The 23,865-nt window shown below is 37.6% G+C and overlaps 1 protein-coding gene across 3 annotated transcripts in view; it reads right to left on the bottom strand.

Moving 5' to 3' along the window:
* Nucleotides 1-23,865, bottom strand: part of tbc1d22a (TBC1 domain family, member 22a) — a 171,523-nt gene that overhangs the window by 19,648 nt on the left and 128,010 nt on the right. For all 3 annotated transcript variants that reach the window (XM_089126595.1, XM_089126597.1, XM_089126596.1), the window contains one exon: nt 5,736-5,831. In XM_089126595.1, the coding sequence (XP_088982721.1) occupies nt 5,736-5,831 (96 nt within the window). The remainder of the gene's footprint in view (nt 1-5,735; nt 5,832-23,865) is intronic.

Genomic DNA, 23,865 nt, shown 5'->3' with positions numbered 1-23,865 from the left:
ACGAATGACCTACCCCTGACCCCGCCCCTAAACCTAACAACCACGTGGGTTTAGACAAATCGTACAAATTCGTACGAGTGAGGTCGTACAAATTAGACACTTTTTAATCATTCGTCGAATTCGTACGAGTGTTGGTTTCTCACACAATTGCATGACTCGATGGATTTCATATGGACTAATAATTATGGCGTGTCATTATAATTTTTGAAGCCCTGGAAGACTATGAATCACAGTAAACATCTCCTTTTGTGTTCCATACAATAAAGTAAGTCACATTCGTTGGGTGATCAATTCCTTTCAATAAGAATTATTTAACGACACTAACAATTTATTTTGGGTTGTGCTTAATTAAGGATTTATACAATTCCTGATTTTCTCATTTTCAAGAGCCATTAACTGTTACGCTCATTAAAAAAGCTTCATTAGAAACCAACACTCAATCTCTCTTGAAATCCATTCCTTAGTCATGCTGTCTGAAAGACATACTAGAAAAATCACAAAAAACATTCCCGCCCAGCAATCCATCTCTCAGCATCTAAAATTCTCCTCAAGAACTGCATGTGTACAGCTTCGGAGAAAATATGGGGCTTTAAGTACTTCTTGGAGGCCGGTCCTAATGAGAATAAATTACAAAATAAAAATGCCTTTATTTATGTTTAGAAAGATATGATACGAAGGGGTAAACGGAGTGAGAGAAAGATTTAGACCATATTTAGGACGAGTACTGCACACTCACGCAATCTAACACTATGAAAGACCTGCTTCCCAAAAGACGAGTCTAATTTTCACACTTTGAAATGCTGGGATAGAATTATAAATCACTCTTGTCTGAATGGAGACTTATTTAATTCTTTACACAAGGTCTTTCCTTCAATCTAAATCTCTCTCGATGAATCTTCAATTATCATTATAAGAAGAATCAAAACCATTTTCGAACTTAACCTACTGTGGAAGTGCACTCAAAGAGTCTAAAACCTGTCTCGATTCTATGACAATGGGTTATGTATATGAATCTCAGCTCATATTTCTCATAAGACTGCATTCATTCATTGCACAAAAGGCAACCACAGAATGCACAGCAATAACAGGTAAACTGCATAAACTGTGCTTAAGAGGGTATTCACCAAGGCGGCCATTTTGACAATTCCTTTGAGTCGTCTGTTTAAATTGGCAGGACTCAAAAATGTGCAAATGCTAAACTTTTGTGACAAAGCAACGCTGTTCTGATTGGACCAGTGATACTATCATCACATTCGGTTCAATCAGGGCAGTCCTTCTTGTCGAGCCCTGAACAACCTCAATGAAAAAAGCATTTCAAGATGGCGGAAAAGTTGAGAGTGATTTGCTGATTATAAATACAAACTTTTAAGTGAAGATTCCAGTTAGCTGAAAACCCAAACTGAACATTTACTTTAAATAATAATCAAATTTAATAATAAAAACACTAAAATAAAAATTGTACTCAAACAGAAATGGCACATAATGCAAAACAAAGTGTGTAAAATGTGTGATCAAATTGAAAGTACTTGAAAGTTAAGTGAATTTCCATCCATCCATCAATCAATCAATCATTCAATCCATCCATCCATCCAAAATAAAAGATAGTAATGGCTCAGTTTTAGAAACCAAAAATAAATGGCACCAAAAACAATTGAAAAAAAAAAGAAGAGGCAGCTATTTCGGACAAATATTTTCAGTTGCTAAAACTGAGGCATCACTATATTTATTTTAATATACTATAGTTTTGTTATCGTAGGTTATCTTATGCTAACATCAATCACCCATGTGCCATGAGCAACGCATGGAGAGCGTTCCAAATCAGGAAACTTTATTTGGAAAACAGTTAGCAAATTGTTTTGCTAGAACAAAAAAAAAGGAAAAAAAAAAAAGTGAAGAGCCTGCAAGGAACTGTAGGGGAATTTGACCATCGCCGATTCTAGAGGAGGAGGTGAAACCACAGGTTAGGGCGCACCAAAGTCAACTTCTTTTCCACACACCTTCCATAACACCACCATACCTCCAACTGGTCTTGCAGGGCACGATAGGCTATCGCTTATCAACGTTCATGTGTGTGAAAACAAATCAGCAAAAAAGGGAAAGGAATATACAGTAAAACAAAAGGATAAGGGGACAGAATAGGAGAAATAATCTCTCTGCTGACACATGGCACAGGCGGGTAAAGACGGAGGCCCAGGGCTGTTGTCTGAATGCCAAACAGCAGCCGTGTGCTGCAGAGCTGGTGCAGGGGATAATTCGGAATCACTGGGCACTGTAAACACAATAAATCAACCGCCCCACAACACACTGCTGATACACACCACTGACTCCCTGCATATTCAACAACACACACACACACACTGAGCAGTCTATTCACTCCACAGACATGCAAGTCTAAAGCGAAGGCAAAGACTTCAAAAGAAAAAAAGTAGTATTCGGATATGTGGATTGTGAATGCTGTTCAGACCACTGATCTATATAATGACTGGATAGCTCATGACGTCCCAAACTTAGAAGCCACCAGAAGTGTTCGAGTGGCCATCTTACAATTCCTAACAGCTTCCCAACCAGAGATTAGAACCTCCGACCTACTTTTAAGACTTTTAACATCATACGAGTGTAAAACGAAGTTCATAAAAGGATTTAGTAAAACTGCCCACAGGTTGTAATTTAAAGGAGAAATGAAGCGGTGAATCAAGTTTACATGATTTACAAGATGGATTTCCAATATAATCAACAATTATATAAGGAACATTACAAATGTAAACATTTAGAATAAAAAAATAAAAAAACTTTGTATCTTTCGCCGCCAGGGCGCTGCCATTGTGCAGTTGACGTCACGGGATTGGTTGGCTCAAGTTTAACAGGCTCTGGACATTGAATCGCGACATCAAACTGTGTTTACACCAGTGTTTTGACCGCGAACGACTAGGGTTGGGTATCGTTTGAATTTGAACGATTCTGATTCCGATTCCTTGTTTCGATTCCGGTTCCTAACGATTCTCGATTTCGATTCTTTTAAGAGGCAAGGCCAAAAAAGTTTAGCTAACCTTGCTAACCAACGGTCTTTCTGAAGGTAATACTCCTTCTGTCACAAATACTTGTCACAAATTTTGCATTTTGCCGAGATTTCGTTAATTTTTAGAAAAGTGAAGCCACACTTTGGACCGCCGATGTAAGCTACTCATGTTCAACTCCCGCGGTTATGCCAACACTTACGGTAGACGCTTCTTCGTTGATGTTGTTCAGCGGGTTCTTCTTCCGCTCGGCGGACTGTGAATCGAAACTAGGAATCGAAATTTAAACTTTTGAACGATTCCGGGAAAAACGAAAAGTTAGTCCCGGTTCCAATCGATACTCGATTCTCGATACCCAACCCTACGAACGACTAATGTTAGGTACAATTATTAGACAAAAAGACGACGTCTCGTGTTATATGTTGACAAACTGCACATAGAAACATTGTTCGCGATGTCTGCCGTCAGATATTCCCGTCTCGTCAACAAAATGTAAGTTAGCATGTATTTGTTAAAGGGGAAATGAAACGTCCATATTTTCTCACTGCTAGTAACGTTAGCTACAGCCTACATATACTAGGAAAAAGTGTCTCCGCAATGACATCCTTCAGGGAAAGCATCGCCGCTTCCACACGTCTAACTCCCGGTACAGCATGGTAAACGTGCACGCCGGTGATGTAGAATTGACCACGAAACACATGCTCAAGATGAACCTCTAGACAACAGATGGACTCTGACACGGAGGGCATCGCAGGACAACAGCCACACTGACACCTGGTAAGTTAGCGTTGCAAACCCGCTCTTCGAACCACCACCGGCTGTTCTACATAGCAACGTAACTTACATGTTGTTGACGAGACGGGAATATCTGACGGCAGACATCGCGAACAATGTTTCTATGTGCAGTTTGTCAACATATAACATGAGACGTCGTCTTTTTTTTTACCTAACATTAGTCGTTCGCGGTCAAAACACTGGTGTAAACACAGTTTGATGTCGCGATTTTCAATGTCCAGAGCCTGTTAAACTTGAGCCAACCAACCCCGTGACGTCAACTGCACAATGGCGGCGCCCTGGCGGCGAAAGATACAAAGTTTTTTCTTTTTTTTTCTTCTAAATGTTTACATTTGTAATGTTTCTTATATAATTGTTGATTATTTTGGAAATCCATCTTGTAAATCATGTAAACTTGATTCATAGTAATTTATATGCACAATTGTCGCTATTTCCGTGTTGTTTTCTGTTATATTCCTGAACAAAAAAACAAAAACAATTATTAATAAAGAAAATTAATAATGAATTATATAACTATTATAAGTATATTCAACCTTACTCTGATACATTGAGTATACACACGTAAAGCGGCATATATTATATGACAAATGCCAAGTAGTACTTAATTATATGCGGAAAAAAAACTTTATTATCACCCATCAATATAACACTTATTGGATATATAATCCATCCTACTTTACCCGCATGTACAGCATACTCACATAAGCAATTTTTTTTAGATCGTTGTAAAAAAAAAAAAACTGTATTATCGCACAGATCTATATATACATTTCTCCACATACAGAGAGTACACTCAATTAGGCCGACACATACTTCACAGCATTTGTCAACTGCTTGAATGCTTGTCTCACCACAATAGAGGTGGGCGATAAAGCCGCAAAATTATCTCACGATATTTCAAGAAAATTTACATAATGATATTAATGACGATATAGAAAAAAAAAAATGGAATAACATTTTATTGGTGATTAGTGGAAACAAAACAAAGGGCATTTTCCAATGCTAAATGCCCAATGGGCATCATTTTTATTACATTTATCTCACATAAATGTTTGCTCACACATTGCAAAAGAAGCTTGATTTCAATTAGGGCTGTGCAAAAGTTAATTGCGATTAATCGCATCCAAAATAAAAGTCTGTGTTTACATAATATATTTGTGTGTGCTGTATATAATTATTTTGTATATATAAATACCTATGCATGCATGTATACATTTAAGAATTATTTGCGCTTAAATTCTGTATATATTTATAAATACATAATCTATATTATATAAATATCAATATTTTATTTATGAATGACACATTTTCTTAAATATATACATGCATGTGTGTGTATTTATATATACAGCACACACAAATATATTATGTAAACACAGACTTTTATTTTGGATGCGATTAATCGCAATTAATTTTTGCACAGCTCTAATTTCAATCTTTAAAACTGAATACAAAATTATAAAGATACAAATAAAAAGCAAAGTTTTTGGGTAGGTCTAACACTACTATTCAGCAATGCTGTATAAACTGAATAAACATGTAAAATAATACTGATAGTCTTTTAGTCCTGACTATACTGTATGTACAGCTGTGATAATTGATTGATTGACAGGATGAGAAGTAACAATTCTGATCAAATAAACACTCACATTGTAGTTCTGGTGACATATCTGCCCTCTCCGAGCCTCCATGCCTAAACCCTTTACCTCTCAATCGCATGGTACAAGTGAGTGTGCGAGGGGACGGGAAATAGAAGAGTCTCAAAGGGACGGTACAATGTCACCTTACAGCAGCTGCTGTTGTCATCACACTAATGCAGGCGCAGTGACCCCTTGACCCTGCCAGTTAATGAGGGAGGAGGGGGCTCACGCAAGGACGGCACATTCTGCGACTCGGGGGACCCAACAAAACCACACAGATACTTACCTGGAAATCTCTTTCTTCTAGAATCTCTTTCCTCCATCGCACCAGGAAGGCAGCACACACGTACAAATGGAAATGAGAGAATCCTTCAGGCTCCGCCTACCAACACAAAGATGACAGTGTCATCAATTGACTGAAGGGGTCATACCGATTTGCATTCTGACATTTTCATTATGACGTCACAATTGAAATAACAACACCTGTTTTAAATATGCACATCCTCATCTGCATATCATTTGCATATGCTTATTCATCCACGTGATACCATGTTAAGGTACAAGACGTTCGGAAAATATGAAATACAGATGTGCCATGTCACAATAAATTATTATTAGCATATAGCCCATCCTTGCCTTGTTTTTGAATTAATAAATCAAATAGTGTAAAATACATTTCAGAAAAAAAATATTTTCTCAATCTTTAACCACTGGCGAAATAGTATTTTTAAATAATTTATATTTTTAAATGGAAACAGTTAGACATGGTGAGTTAGTTAGACAAAGTGTTCAAAAGCATTGCATCCACAACAAATATATATTTCTATATATTCCATTATAAATTTCTATATATTATATATTCCATTTACCATCCATTTCTATTTATTGAATATATATATATATATATATATATATATATATATATATATATATATTAGGGCTGTGCAAATATTAATTGCGAAATAAAAGTCTGTGTTTACATAATATATTTGTGTGTGCTGTATATAATTATTTTGTATATATAAATACACATACATGCATGTATATATTTAAGAAAATGTGTTATTCATATATAAAATATTTGTATTTATATAATATAGATTATGTATTTATAAATATATACAGAATTTAAGCGCAAATAATTTTTAAATATATACATGCATGCATAGGTATTTATATATACAAAATAATTATATACAGCACACACAAATATATTATGTAAACACAGACTTTTATTTTGGATGCGATTAATTGCAATTAACTTTTGCACAGCCCTAATATATATATATATATATATATATATATATATATATATATATATATATATATATATTTGTAACTTCCCAGTAATGATTTCATGTAGTTTAAAAGTGTTTAACTCCATTAATGAGAATGGCATATTTAATCTAATTATTTATATCAGAAGTAAAACATAGTTTAAATCATTCTTTCATTTATTTAAACTGTTATTGGGAACATGCACTGTATTTATTAGGAGGACTCATGAAGATTTACTGTTTTGCTTCATCTGTGCGTCAAGTTTCATTAAACGGCTCAACGTGCTTGCTGCGCGAACACTTAAGAAGGGATGGATATTGGCTTGGTGAGAGAAATTATATTAATAGGCTATTCCAGCCTATAGGATATAATTTTCTTTAGATTTTTGGTGTAAAAGTGACAAAAAATACATTTAACTGCAGCGGTGTCGCCAATTCCCTTTGTTTCCAGAATGTGCGTACGCACGGCTCAAAGTTTGCTTAACGGTGCGCACATTGTCCCGTCAAGTTTGTTTTTTATAGCTCACAACCTTTGTGTGGAAACTGGCGTACGTACGTTTTTCGCTTTATAAATGAAACCCCCGATCATGGTTATAGGAACTCAAAAAGAAGCCTACGCAATGATTGACTCCTTGATCCCAATTAAATGGCTAGTTGATACTGATAAAATATAGTTTTACACATCTCTAATACTAATGTAAGTCTTAAAGGTGGGGTTGCAAAATCAGAATCAGAAAATAAAAAACTAAAATCATGAATAACCTTCTTTTGGTGCAAGTAACCTTTATTAAGAATAATAAAAAAAAAAAAGTGAAATTGATGAAGTGCTACAAAATTGTGCAAAAAGATCCCCTTAGGAACATAGAAAGAAGCCAGAGTTTATGACAATTTTCATTAGTAAGAGTTCGAGAAAAGATCCTCTATTTAGTTTGACCTTTCATGTTTCTCATTTTAATTTTTCTCACCAATTATTTAATATCCTCATTTAGGTTCCTTGACACATTTTCTGACAGTGCAGAAGAAAAAAAAACAAAACAAAACAATGAAATTAAAGGGCAGGCTGAAACAAGATGAGCCTTTGTGTGATGGCCTAGTGGGTATAATAATAGTAACCCTTTCAACAAGGCCTTGTGTCTGCTGAATGGGACACGGAATTATTCTCCTCAAACACCTTGTACTGTGATAACCCTGTTGAACCTATCTATTCTTCATCTGAATATGAACACACCGGCATAGAAAAGAGCTGTAGTCAAAGCAGCAAGTCATCAACACTTGAAAGCAAAATTGATGCAACAATCACAGCCAGTCCGAACATGTGACGTTGAAACTAATTTCACTGTGGGTGGGATTATGGTGCCACATAAACTAAAACCAAGAAACAGACTCTGAAAATGTTTCATTTGTCACTTTATCACATTGTACCTGCACTGTAAAACCTGTTCATTAGTAAACAGTTACTTTCCTTTTTATATTTGGTAAAACTCAAATTATAATCTACCAGAGCATTTAATAAATTCCGTTAAATTTTCAGTTTTTGGAAATGAAAAAGAACAATTCATCTTATACTTTACAGTGGGAAAACAATTATTTGTGATATTTGGATTTCATACATTAATTAAAATAACAACGTCTTTTCTGTTGACCAAATGCTTTTAAATCTCCGCTTGCCATTATGCGTTGCATAGTGACGTAACACTTTTATTTTTGCCGCCATTTTTCATGAGCTGAACTCAAAGATCTAAGACTTTTTCGATGTCCACAAAAGGCCTATTTCTGTCAAATATTGTCCACAAATCTGCAGTAGCACCTCATTGCAGTACACAAATCCAGATCTGAGGGGCGGAGCTCAGGGGTGGAGCTGGGTAGGTTTAGGTTTATGTAAGGTGGGAGGAGTTGGATCTGGTTCTGACTCCTCCCCATAAATTTCATGTTCTGCAGTGAGGACCTTCTCCAAATCTGTCTTAATCTGTGTTAGTGAGCACTTCTCCTTTGCCGAGATAATCCATCTACCTCACAGGTGTGGCATTTCAAGATGCTTACTCACAGTGAGTGGCAAAAAGACTGAGCGGCTGTATTTGTTTTCAGCGTGAATGCGGCGAAAAACACAACACACAAAGTGGGAAAGAGCTTTGCGATTGACTGTACCACTAGACTTGACAAAAAAAAAAAAAAAGAAAATCGGAGGTATATTTTTACAGACTGCTATAGAAAGAGGAGCAAATGGATCGCTGCAATTCACAGAAAAAAACTGGACGAAAGGTGGATTTGCAGTTATCATTTTGGGTCAATATGCTGAATTTAGCTGTAAAACCATACCCATATATTTTGTTTTGTTATATATTAACAATTCATCAATTAAATATTTATCAATGCATAGTAAGAATTATTGGATGTTTTTTTTAATAAACACTGACCTAAAAAAAAAAAAAACTATAAAGTTTTAGGGCTGGACGATATGATGATATTATATAGGCTATATATAACACTGATATAAGTGATCACCCGGATTTAGACCTACCTATATTGTATTTATCAAATTTGCTTTATGTTTAGGGCTATATTGCTTTTATTTCCCCGATGTCGAAATCAGTCAAACATAAATGTCAGGAAACACGATCTCAATATCCATGGATCACTGGATCTTTAGTAAGTTGTAAGGAACACTATATTGAGTCCAATGACTTAATATAGTGATCTTTCATATAATATATCAATATATCTTATTTCATATACCCCTGGTAAATATGATAAAAGTTTAAATTGATAAAATTGTTCGTTTAGTCGCATTTTCGCAGTTTCCCCTATTAAATTCAGTCACGCAGCAGATCTTTTGCCACTCGGTCAGGCTGAGGGGGCTGTTCCGGCGGGAAAGTGACGTCCTCTATTGCACAGGTATGCCTTATGGTGCCTTCACACCGGACGCGAATAGCGCGTCAGGCGCGAATAATTTCAATGTTAAGTCAATACAAAGACGCGTTACGCACGTAAAAAATTCCTGCGGCGCGAATGAGGCGTGGAGCACGGCGCGGAAGACGCAAATACACCTCGTTTGTGCGAATGCCGCAAATTGAGCGTCTGGTGCGTTACGCGCAATGATTCAGTTAGTGCCATTTGTGCATTCACACGTTTGACGCGAATTCGCGTCTGCCGCCCGAGTTGAAAAATCTGAACTTTGCCGTGAATTTGCGCCACGTTAACCAATCAGGAGCCTAGCTACTTGCTCACGTGGTGAAGTGTCTGGATGCTTCAATAAATTATTTTCTATTTATCATCAAAACAAAAATTAATGACAGCTAGTTTAGGTGGATGAGGACGAGGGTGATCCTCGCTCCGATGCGGGACAACAGGTCATCAAACTGGGCGCGGGACAGGCGGAAGTACCGCTGATAGCGCCCGTCATCCAGCGCAGCTCCTGGAGCTAGCAAATGGTGAAGCTAGCCAAACGGTTCACCTCAGAAGTATCCAGAGGACACAAATATACAGCGACGATGATCCCCACGCCACTGTTCTGCTCTCCAGAGTAAATACAGAGCGGTGACTCTCTCGATGAATGCTCGGTCGACATAAAAACATTGGCCGCCAACGGATTTCGATTCTGCTGCGCGTAAATTTCGCTTCAAACTTTTGTTTTTACACGCGTCAGTTTCACTCGACACGCGAATTAACACAAAGTGGTCAAGCGTCAAACTAGACGCGTCAGGCGCGAATTTGACGCGCTATTCGCGTCCGGTGTGAACACAGCATTAGGCTGGCAATAAAAGACTTCTCTAAAAGGTGCAGTTTTACTCTATTGAGGGGTCCAGGGGTGGGGTTTTTTAATCCAGTGTGGAAAGGAAACGTCAAATATTTGCCATCCCATTTCAGATCTCCCCATCTCTAAATAAGAAAACAAACTATGTTTGGTTTCTTGACATATCAGTCAGAAAGCATATTCCTCAACATAGATGCTTTCATGCAATTAGCCAAAAGTCTAGCCACCTGAGATGCCACCTGAGGAGCCCACGTGGCGTAACCGCTCCAGCTGGAGGTGCAATGAGCTCCGCACGCAGAGGAAGGGAAGATTATCTGCAATGCCAGACACGGACAGAGGGTCCTAATGAAAATCAATGGACGTTACTTCCAGCAATAAACAGGAAGGACAGGTCTCCCCTTCAAGGGTAAGCACGGGCAATGGAAATCTTCCCAACTGTACCACATGTTAGAGCACCTCACACAAAACAGCGCAGTATACGCCAACGGTGGCAGGAAGTGGTTTTGAGACGGCGCACGTTACATCCAGTCCAATTACCCCGCAGTCATTCTCAGTCACCTCCTCGTCAAAGTGACCACACAAGCGTGAAATGCACTTAATTAGACACTCAATAGACAAGGCCGAGCTGCAAGGGCATCTGCATATGTTCAGCTGTGCAGGGATGAACTTCCCTCTCTATAATGCAGTGCTCTGGCTTTCTTCCACGTATTTATAACGCTGCTAATTTGATTTTGTTAAGGCTTTAGTTTCTTGATTGCATTGTTTTCCTGATATTTCTGTAAATCTGCATTGTAAAAAGTGCTATATAAATAAAGACGACTTGAAATAAAAGGAGGTATTAATGGGTGAACTGTTTCCCTACGAAGGTACTACTTATGTCCATATGTAATCATTGTCTTGTAAAGAAAAGCTGCTATAAGTTCTGAGAAGGCGTATGCAGCATTGGTGTGTTTTTTAGAGCCTGTGGTCTAGTTTAATGTGGGAGTGAAAGCTGGGTTCACCTTTAGATGGGCTGTAGTTTCTCTTCATTGATCATTTTAATTATTTTGTCTGTCTCTCCCTCGGGGGGCGAACGCTTGATGATGGGTCTTAATTAATGGAGCCAGTGGGGGAATAGACACAGTGGTCCATTCTGGAACGTTGTGACGCAAGACCTGGTGACACACTTCAGGGGGGATAAGTTTAAAACCAGGACAAACTCAACACACGTAGTCCACATTTGAGTACCAACATGCGAAGATAAAGCACTCACACATAATGCAGTGTTAATGGTGCTTGTCTATAAAAGAATTGCTTTGTAGTTGTTAGTAACTTTTGACTAGTCTGGGTTTCCCCGCAGTGCGATTTTATTAACGCTGAAAGGCAGTATGGATACTATGGTCCAGATTTTCGCCTCATTTAGGGAACCAATCACAGAATGGGGAGGGAGCAGGAAGACAATGACGACATCTATGCCGCACACCTCAGTTTGTTTATATCTATGGTTTCAACATGGCAGCAGACGCGAAGCTACCTTTTGATGCAGCCTTAGATATTGTTTTAAGTAGTTTAGAATGCAAGTTTATTTAGAAAAAAAGAGCCGCTTTTGGCGTTAAACTTCGCGAGACCCCAGTCGTTATTGTCGTCTCGCCATTAATCGCCCTAACGGAGGACCAGTACAGGAGACGGTCAACCTTGGAATATCTGCCACTTAGCTGTGTCCCGAGAAAGAAAATGCGATAAAGAATCGTCGATACCAACTTCTGTTCGGCAGTCCCAAGGCCTGAATGAGAGGCCTCAATATCAATATACAGCTACCGCTTTAGTAGCATAACTTTTAGCTGCGCACACGTACCCGATTAACGTTGTTGAAACTTTAGTCATTAAATTCAATTTTAAAAAAAATTAAACTTGTGATTCCAATGCAAATAACAACTTCAACATCTATGTTAAACTGTTAATACTTGTGTTTTTCGAATTGAAACGATTGGCTATGAGCTACGTACAAGCGCATTTGATAGACATTCTTAGCACCCAATAAACGCCGCCATGCATTCGCAAACCACGCCTCAAATACGAGAAAAAGTCTTAACGAGAATTGGGTCTGGCGTTAGCCAGGCTAACTTTTGACGGAAATATCCTTAAAATGTATTAAACAATTCATCATGTCATATTCTTTGTCATTTGACAATCTGACCATAATTTTTATTAGTCAATTCTACTATTGAGTAAAATCTAGTTTTAGTTAACGTCAAAAACATTAGTAAGTACAAAGGTAAATGCAAATATAAAAAAAATGTATATAAAAATCTGAAGACCAAGGTAAACTAAACTGTACTTAATTTGTCTTCCGGGAAACATAATTATCTTAAAAATTAAGTACTAATTGGAAAATAATATGATATTTAAAAAAAATAAGAACAATTTTCCAACCGTTTACCAAACAATCTTCATCCTGTTCAAAAGATTTTTGCAGATTTTGAAGATTCCTTAAGGTGTGCGTAAATTTTTGTCCATTTTAAGCACTAATATAATTTATGGTTACCTGGCCACAGTTATGAGTGTGTTCTGGGTGTTTTCTTTGTTACCTAGATATGGTTTGAGTCGCTCCTTCTATGAAATTTGTTCGGCCGTTTTCTGGCCCGAAACTCTGATTGCATAGAAAACCCTCTTATAAACAAGTTCCATGATTTGAGGTATCACTAATGTCTGTAGCACATGCGAGATGAGTTGTTAGGGTTAGTTGAAACCCTTAGCAGGCACCGTTAATTAAATAACGGGAGCGAATCTTTCTAAACCTCTTTTGACAAGTCTACTCACAACGGTATTCGTTCAAAGCAGAACCTCGTAATGTCTTGACGGATTTTCATGTACATACAAGTGCAAGCTTACAGCCATAATACAAAATCAGCTGGGACACAGATCTGAGGCGTAAGTCATAATAAACAGCAATGCAGCAGTCAGGGCGCTTTGACAGTAGTTTGATGCCACTCATTGGAGATCATTGGTTAGCAAAAAGCCTGCAGTCAGTTTATACTTCCATTTTCAAGATCCTTAGAGAATCACATATTTACCATTCTAATATTAAAGGCACTCCTAACGCAGCCTTGATTTACCAACAAGTCTGTTAAGATGGAGTAGACCTGACATCGAAGAGTTCACAACTTTCATATCTACCCATCTTTCAGCCTCAAGCTAGAAAAGAGAGAGAGAGCACACAGACGAAACGGAGTGGGTCGCTCTGAGTTATGTTCAGGGTGATGATTGCCTATTGGTGTAACCTACCAGCCTTAATCAGAGTCGCAGGGAAGATGACCGTCTGAGGGTATCAAGCTGTGACACGCTCTCTGCTACTGTGCTTTATTACTTTATTAAACCTCTCTCTACCTGGGAGATGTGAGACTCCTGCTGTCAGTGGGCTGTCTGGGAGCATGTGTGCAGTCAAATGTCAAAGGGAGACCTCTATAATTTGGGAGGATGTGTATATCTTTAAGTAAAACATCAAATGGCAACAAACATGACACTTGTGACAAGTCACGACCCGGTGTTGATCTAAGAGTGCACGTTTAAGAATGGATGAGGGAAATATTTCAGACAGCAACTGCAGTGTATGTGATGGAGGAAAAGGTTGCAAAATTGTGACCGAACGTAGAAATGTCCACGTCTTCGCCGGTGTTATGTCAGATTCAAGCCAATGTCCAAATATTACCACCCTTGGACACCTTGGGGCTGTATATGTTGTGTTATCCTGTTGTAGTTGATCAAGTAAATACAGAGGTGGACATAGTACACAGCTTTATTACTTGAGTAAAAGTACAGATACCCCCTGCTAAATTTGACTCAAGTACAAGTAAAAGATGTCTACTTAACCCTCTGAGGACCAAAAACACGTGTTTTGATTGTTTTTTTTTTGTCACATAGCTGCAACATAGACTTAAAATACAAATAAAATACATATAAATAAAATCAATACATGATTATAAACTAAAGAGGGTCTTCTTTTTTGTGTACACTCTTATTAGACATAAAAACAAAAATAGACATCAAACAGCTTTAGTTTCTGCTTATATGTTAAATATATAGTAATTTGTCAAAAAAATAATCAACTGTTATTCAATGCAAGCTAATGCAATGCACATATCAAAATAATAAATACTTAACTTTGAAATATGTATTCTAAAATGTAAATGGCCTACTTAAAAAAAAATACTTTATATTGAAAAAGAATTTTATTTTCAAGATGTTTCCAACTCTAACTTTTAAACAATTCTACACAATGGCCCATATATACTATTTGACCAGGAATTGTTTCCAGGTATGACTAAAAATGTGTGTGTTTTTTTTTAGTATCATTTATATTTTGCTATTATATATATATATATATATATATATATATATATATATATATATATATATATATATATGAAGAGTTCAGATGCAAAAGCCTCTAAGTGCCATTTGAAATTTTCTTCTAGAATGATAATTTGTATCAAGCTTGTATATTTAAGTTCAGTAATTTTACTTAAATGGCAATGATAATTACCTATTAATTGTTATTTAAGTGAAATTACTGAACTTAAATATACAAGTTTGATAAAAAATCATCATTAAAGATGAAAATTTCAAATGGCATTTAGAGGCTTTTTACATATATGTAAATATGTATTTATGTTGTCCTTTCAATTTTTTTCTTGTCTGACTCAACTGAATGAAAGGCTCATTATCATGCGTGTCTTTGTCTCTCAGGTGAGAATCACCTAATTATTCATGATGGGGCTGGCCTGTTCATGCTCATTCGCATATTGCCTTGGCAAACAAAAAAAAAAAAAGTTTTTTTTCACAATAAAACCCAATTCACAGTTTTATGTGAACGATTAGGAGGAGGATTTTCAGATCTTTGTGAAGAAAAAAAACTCTAGGCAACAACATCCATTAGTCAAAAGGCTTGTAGACGCATATTTTGTATGTGTTTTGTATTTTTAGTATTTTCAATAACCACGCATAAACAATATTCTCTCAAAAAAAAAAATACATACATGTTGCTCACATATTATGGTAGCTCTGTTTGTGCTAAGTAGAGTGTCATTTCACCAGTGACATTCATATGTTTATAAGCAACTGAAAAAGTACAAATGTCAGAGCATGTCAGAACATCTCAATGACCCTAAATACACCTTGGTCCCCAGGGGGTTAAGTAAAAGTACTGAAGTACTTGTTTTTAAAAGTACTTGAGTATCAAGAGTACATTTTCTAAATATTGCATCACTGCCACAGTGCTTACATTTATGTACAGAAATGTCCTAAATGGAGTAATGAAAAATGTTAATGGAGAATGTAAAAGGAATTGAAAGTAAAATCTAGTCTTTTTACCATGTTGCTTTATTTAATATTTAAGAAAATTTCAGAAAATTCAAAAAATTGAAATAGTGTGGCGAGGTTGGCACTTTCACTAGATGGACCTGCTGCGTCTTCATCCATTGTTTTGTCCATGGATTCATCTCTAATCTAAATCTGACCATTGAGTTGACTTTGGGGGAAAGCTGAAGGGATTTCCCCTTATAAATGTACTTGAGTAAAATCATGAGTACTCTCCAAAAATGATACTCAAGTAAAGTACAGATCCCTCAAAATTGTATTTAAGTACTGTACTCAAGTAAATGTTCTCCGTCGCTGTCTGGCTCTGAGTAAATACAGCCGTTATTAATGTACAATAATATTTTTAACATACAGGTCAGTAATTTTTTTCAAACCACAGAAGGTGCTTTTATTCAGGGTGCATTCATCGAAAATGACAATAAGGATTGAAAGTTTATAATGTAACAATAGATTTCCATTTCAAACAATTATTGTTGTTTTGAACTTTCTAGTCAAAGACTAAAAAAATATGACCCTTTCCCTTTCGATAATATTGCAATGACCATAACATAGCACTGTTATTCATTTTTCAAAGGGCAATTTTATAATACTTAAAATAATACTGTTTTGTATACACAACTCAATATAAGACTGATCTCCAATCAAGTTTGATCTCAAATCTCTGTCTGCTTGCAAAAGGCCAATGCAGTTTTGGGCTCTTTGCTTTTCATCAACCAAAACTGTCCTTCCAATTTCAGTGAGTTCTGGCCTTTGCTGTCGGGTGAACTTATACACAGTCCACGAGGACCCAAAACTATTTTTAACTTGACTTTTGACAACAAAAATGCGAAACCTAAGATGACAGAGCTTTCCATAGCCGAGAAGAAAGGACAATGTACTTTGAATTACAGAGAGGGCAAGAGAAAGTGAGAGTGAACCCAGACAAAAAAAAAAAAACTTCATCTGACCATAGGTTTTATACTTTTTCATGCAACTAGTCCCCATGGGAACTGATACTTTCAACTTTAAAAAGGGAGCCAAAGCAACATAAAAGTATTATTAAAAAGTCATACGATTAAATCTTCTGAAACCTCAAGATGTGTGAGGAATAGAAATTTAAGATGCTATTTACAGATACCCTTGCCCTTCAGTCAGTAGTTAACTGCTGCGACCGGTGGGATGAACTCGACAACCTAATAAGTTCGACTCAAGATCTCTAGGCAACAACATCCATTAGTCAAAAGTCTTGTGGACGCATATTTCCTATGTGTTATGTATTTTTAGTTTTTTTCCAATAACCATGAATAAACAATATTCTCTCAAAAATACAAACATGTACATGCATGTTGCTCACATATTATGTTAGCCCTGTTTGTGCAAAATATAGAACTGGATCAACCGATCTGATTTCAAATAATGATTCGCTTGAGAATCACAGATCTGTACTTCTTGAATGAAAGACAGTTATGATGTCAAGGTTTTCAATGGATAAAAACTTAAGGGGCTATTCCACCCAAAAATGAAAATTACTTTCATGCAGACCTTGACTTTCTTTCTTCAGATGAACTCAAATGAAGATTTGAATAAAGATATAGTCAATCTCTGTGAGTCTACGCAAGTAACGCAAAAAAGAACAACTGGCAAAACTATTTAAAGTTCTCCTTTAGGGTTCCAACTTCTCAATTAAAGAGTAACTAGACACTTAACCAACTTTTTTGAGTTAATGATCTGTAAGAATGGATCTTTATTAATACCAGTCATTGATTCGAGTAACTTTTTCGACATTTGTTTATAAAGTGTTCCATTTCTACAATATATGGTATAAAAGCGTCTTAGTGCTGCCCTCTTCAGGTTGAACGGTGGCTACTGCAGTTGAATTTTCCTATTGGATGTTCCGCACTTCGTGACGTACGGAGGTTTCAGCTCACCACGCGAGCTACACCCTTGACAATATAAAAACCATCTTGTGTCGTCAAAACCACTGTAGCGAGTCAGGAATTGGAATTGTGAATTGGGGCCCACTTTTTCAGCATTTTCAAATATTGCCAGTGGGTGGAGTCAGGCTCTGACCAGGGGTTTAGTTACCATTTAATTGAGTAAATGATGACCCATTTTTGTGAGAAATAATCCTAAAAAAATTAGGAATATAGGAATAGAAATTTCTCTGAAATCAATATATTGTCTTAGAGCCACCAAGTCCCGTTCGATAATAGCCGTTCACTAAAGTCAGCTTCAGCTCATGAAGGGTGCAGCAGGGTTGACTTTTGCTAACACTTTTATCGCAAATGATTGAGTGCAGGGCACCCAGTGAGCTGTTGCTCTATAAGTGATTGAGCAGGAGCTAGCAGTGGAGATGAAGAGATGAAATATTGATGTTCAAGGGGCTGTGCCAGTGACCTGGACCTTGCCTTCTGGGTACTGCCTTTTCTGTGTCAGAAAACATAGGGCAATCATTAGGGTAACCCCACGGGACAGGTAAAGGGATTCAGGTCGCCGGTTCAAATCCCTGTTGGGAAGATTCTGTCCAATGTGCCTTCGGCGAGGAAAAGAAGAATGGTGCACAGATGGATTCAATACACAAATGTAAGGGAGACCCAATGAAAAGCATGTGAAAGGAAAGGAAAGTGCTTGCTGGATATGGGAAGATTTCATTGGTATTCAAGCCTTTAGGAATATGCAGAAGAGCGTAGTCGGAATCGGCTAAAGCCAGTGTTTCTTTCCTTTGGGAGATACTGCAGATGAGCCTGTCCTAGCAGAAGCAATCTTCTAACTCATTACGGAGGCAAGAGGCTTGAGCCGGGGGAGTTTTGTTAAACTGTACAGGGCTAACAAGCACCAGTGAACAGCAGGAACGCGGCAACCATTGCGCGTGTTTGAGCTGAATCTGCTAATTCGCGCCATGCCAACAAACCGTTGTGAAGTCCCCCTGGCTCTATAGCAGAGAGAACTTTGCAAGACCGCCAGTCTCTCGGATCAATCACCAACCGGGGGGAGCCAGGGACACCGTGCTCTTTAGCACAGACGCTATCACGCTTCACACTTGATAACTCCTAGCTTTTTTTTTTTTTTTAAAACAGCCCTCTCACAGAAATGTATTAGCTGGGGCTTGAACAGAACTGAGAATGTAGAGCAAGAATATGAATCTCAGAGCTCCCCCTAAAGGAAGACAATGTAACAGGTAATTAGAGGTTTTGTTGGCGATATCAAATGCTCATCCTGGGGGGCATATCGCCAAAGTCGGCGCCCAGATGTGTGACGTGCAGTTAGAGGTGTGAGCACACAACATTAAAAGAGACTCCTTGCTAGCCTTGGGCTTCTAATAATTCCCCCTGCTGAGAAACCCAACAAACGCATCAGAGTACCGAGCATGCGATGTGGTTGTACAGTAAAGAGCATAAGACCTTGCTGCGGGCAATGTAGACAGATGAACACACTTTTATTCTTTAGTCCAATGACTCCTATTGACTGTGATGGGTCACGAAACATCCCTGTTCTATTTCAGCTGTGCACAATAACTCAATAATTGAAGGCCACGCTATTGATGCGTTTGGAGGGAAGGCAACTACAGAACCACCTGCTGGGTAACAAGCTGTATCATGACAGAGCAAGGTTTCAATCAGCACACTGTTGGAAGTGTAGGATTCACTTATGGGAGTTTAACCAGAAACTGAACACTCATAGTGTTGTTAGATGTTTAGAGCCACGCTAAGGAATACTATATCGAAGACAAAGGTAATTGTAGCAAGGACGTCAAGGAGCATAATGGCTTTCCTGAGCCTCCGCTATTCACGTACACGCATATACGGCAGATGGCTGTGATACACATTCAGGATGTCAAAGGGCCACAGAGGGACTATTACTGTTTTCAGGTTCAAGTAGACTAAGACATACTGAAAGTGTAATTGGACTGAGGGGAGGACTGAGCACAATACTGCCATTGCAAATAATACATGTCTGCTTCAGTAAAACTGATGTTTTGCCAAGTCTACAAAGCCTTGGTATCTCAAAACCAGGTAAGACACCAACAATAAAACAAATAATAACACCCAAATTGTATTTAAAATAATGTTTGATGTACAAATATTCAATTGTTTTCCTTGGATGACTTGAACTGAACTTGAAACAGCTCGTTCTGGGATTGCCCTATCTATAAAAGCTTGAATGCAATGCTCTCTAGAATTTGAGAGAAAGCCTATTAATTCCCAAATGTGCTGTCTAACGAGACAGACAACTAGGTTTTGAGGTATAGTCAGGGAATCTCATAAAACGTGAAGTCTGGCAAGAAACCAGAAGCCTTTCTTTAACTTTACGCAAAGTGCTCCAAATGAGTTAAATTAAAGGTGCTGTAAGCAATTTTGGAAAAGCATGCATACATTTTCCCCCACAACCTGACAGATATCACTAAAATAGGTGTCCTGAGAAATCACACCTGTCTCTGTGACAGCCCTAGGCTCTGTAAACAGCAGGAAGAGTGCAGGAGCGCAGTTTTTTTTTCTTTGACTGAATCACGCTGTGCATTCTCAAAGTTGTTCATTAAATATTCAAAAGAAACTTTTGGGAAACATACCATAAACATAACTGAGAAACAGTTTTTGAGATTTTAGATGCACAATGTGGTGTACACTCTTATTTGTACACTCATTTTTACAAAGATTATTGGAGTATGTTTGAACAAAGTACTATTTCAGTCTTTCTACTTCAAAAACTGTTGAAATCAATGCGTTACTCGCCGTCTCTGCAATGAAATTTACGATCTTTCCTAGATTTGTTTTTCAAGCAAATACTATACACGCTCAAAAGGTTTAGAAAGTGCCACCAAGATTGAACCAACAATCCAGAGCATTATCCAAAGCGTTACATAGATAGTTAATGCTCTGGATTGTTGGTTCAATCTTGGTGGCACTTTCTAAATCAATCGAGTTTAGAGTAGACTCAGTTTAGACGCCTCTATTAGAACATAATTATTTGGTAACGGAATGAAAATCACACCATGAGACCATGAGCTTTGATGCACTGCTCACTGAACTACATAGGATTTTTGTTTACTGTGTAGAGGTTTTCTTGAGGAGGGTAAAAAAAAAAAAACATGCTCTGAAGAACATGAGTCAGCGTGTAAAGCAGAAGTGATGACAACAAGCAGCACAGATCAAGAAAAACTCACAATGCACTGTGAATGGCACAGAAACCATCTCCCTGAGAGATACAAGGGAACTCTTTCTGTTTTCAAAAGCCCATGAAATATTCATCATTCAGACTTGGCTAATTCGGGCCATCAAGATCTTTAAGGTGAGTTAGTATGACACAGATTGTCAGAGTCGGCGAGCGAGGGAGAGAGTGCGAGCAGTCATTTTCAGACTATTTGGTTATGCATTAAAAATGCATGGGATGAATTACATTCTATTCCTGGCCTCTGTTGAGGAATTCACAGTAGGGTCCAAAATCGAGCACTTGGCAAAACAGAGAATAAGAATAACTTTGAATTTCCAATCTCTGAAACTTCACTTGAGCAGAAAAGAGCAGTGAAGTGTTCAATAAAATATGATTTTACTGAATATTTAAAGGAGAAAGTCTATCAGTTACACCGCTTTAGGATTTTTGGACATTATTTCAAAAAGGTAATATTGCACCATTATAGCAGCATCAAAAGGAATCACAAAGTATACATATATTTCATTCATTCATAATTTGAGTGAACAGAGAACTGGGGAGGAACTATACTATTTCTCTGTTCATGTATAAATGCACCAATTTACCTCAGAATGGTTTTACAAACCACTTAAACTCTGAAATGTTTTAATGAATTTCTCAGGAGTCATGCCCATTGGATGATGAGATCATTCAAGATTTGAATTTATCCGACAACCGATAAATGACCAATATTGATGTTCTACTTTGTCTAAATAAATAGAAAACACTTCGAAACTAAAAGCAATCATTGTAAATGCCCAGTCCGTTCTCATCCCAAGGCGTCATATACTGACGCTTTTGCCAATCTGTATACATCCAACGCACATGGCACCCTTTAGCGTCAATATGAGACGCAGATATATATATATAACCCTATCCCTACCCCAGACCTAAACCTACCCATAACCGAAGCGTGTTATATTGACGCTAAAGGGTGCCATGTGCGTTGGATGTATACTAGGGCTGGGTAATAAGTATCGATTTCTCGATATTAATCGATTCTCATTTTTACGAACCGATATCGATTCTTAAATCTCAAGAATCGATTAGTCATCCTGTTTCATTTGAATGAATGGAACATTGTATCGCGGCTGCGCGCATCCAAAAAATCGCAATAATCTTTGTCCTTGGTTACTATTGACATGAAACAAAGTCTCAATTTTCAAATTACGTCTATTTTCTTTAGAAATTCAAAAACATAAATAACGTTTTGGCGCCGTGGCGTGAGATCGCTCTGGCGCAGCTCAAGAGAAGCAGTAGCGCTGATCTTTGAATATTTGAATATTTGAATAAATCTGGCAAGTTTTTATGACGGCCACCATTTAAATGTTTATATTTCATATAATCTTCTTATTATAAAAATAAATAAAAGTGTAATTTAAGTGATTCATTCATTATTACCTTCATATTAGGCTAATGAAGCCTAGTAGGCTACAACTAGACTCCCATAGTTTACAGCATTAGTTAAGACATTTGATTCCCTTGAGAAAAATTGCCATTTATTGTAACTGATATCCAAAATAATTGATATTGAATCGAAATCGAATCGAATTGCAAGCTTGTGAATCGAAATCGAAACGAATTGTGAAAGTTGTCTCAATACCCAGCCCTAATGTATTCGCATTGGCAAAAGCGTCAGTATACGACGCCTTGGGATGAGTATATGTTGAAATTCCACAAGGTCATTTAAGCAATACAGCATCAAAAGTGGATTTTTCTTTCAGCCTACCGATGACTTCTATACAGTGGCCTATGCGCAATAAACTTGTATCTGAACGTACTTTAATTTCAACTACATATATAACCTTTCCATTCGACTTTTCAACAAGTTCAGTAAAAGTTTCCATGAGTATGTTCCATCTAAAGTCAAAATCACTGTACAGAACAAGACTTTCCTGAGGTCCTCCATTCACGGCCCTCTCTGAGTTCAAAGACGACGGAGCTGGGTTCACTTCTCTCCGAGCGAGCACTTTCAAGCAAGCTCACGGCCCTGACAGCACGGCTTTCATAGCTTCTGGCCAAACATGAGTGAAATGGCCCAGTGATTTGATGGAAGCTTGAGAAAGGATTTTGGCCGAGGTAACAGTAGGCTGCAATGCCATGACCACAATAGCACTATCAGGTCAATGCACACAAGTTTACGCATCGGAAATGTCACATCTTGAAGTCTTCAGAAGAGCACACATCACCTTTCATTTCCAAGACAGATGAGCTTGGTTCACTTCTCTTTGAATAACACTGATCGACCTCCTCAGTTTGAATATATACACACAGGAAAGTCATCCAAAGGTTTTAAGAGCTGTGAAACTTTTGCATCAACTGCCAACGCTTACGAAAGAGGAGGTTTGGATAAATCAAGACTTGCCCCGACAAGTCAGTTCTATCTTTCCTTTGCCTACTCATGCTGCCCTGTTACACCAACACAGTGCCAAAGCCCAATCTCACAACATTTTATGCATTTCCACCAAAGTAATTTTGGGCTGGCAAAAAGTTGCCCCTAAAACAAGTTGGTCTCCAACTAGAAACCATTGCCACCAGTAGTGGCTCTGGTGAGTGTTATGGACCTTAAAATGACAAAATCAGAGCCTCAAATTTAAAAAAAAAAAAAAAAAAAAACACTCAAATTATATATTCACAAAGACGACTGCATTTCAAGTAAAGTGGGTGTTGCGCATTCAGTCGATGGGCACCATTTCTAAAGTTTAACATGCAGCACAGAAAATCCTGACAATTTCTTTCTCCCTTCTGTCTGAAATAAAATGACTTTAATTTTAAGTGTAAATTGATTGTTGACAATCCTATACGGATTCTTAATCCTACTAACTAGTCATTCTTATTTATGCAGTACACACTGTAATATTGTGAAA

The sequence above is a fragment of the Pimephales promelas genome, chromosome 24, assembly GCF_988280905.1.
Source record: "Pimephales promelas chromosome 24, fPimPro1.hap1.1, whole genome shotgun sequence".
Classification (NCBI taxonomy): domain Eukaryota; kingdom Metazoa; phylum Chordata; class Actinopteri; order Cypriniformes; family Leuciscidae; genus Pimephales; species Pimephales promelas.
Note: the sequence above shows the minus strand (reverse complement) of the source record. Positions and strands in the feature narration are given on the sequence as shown.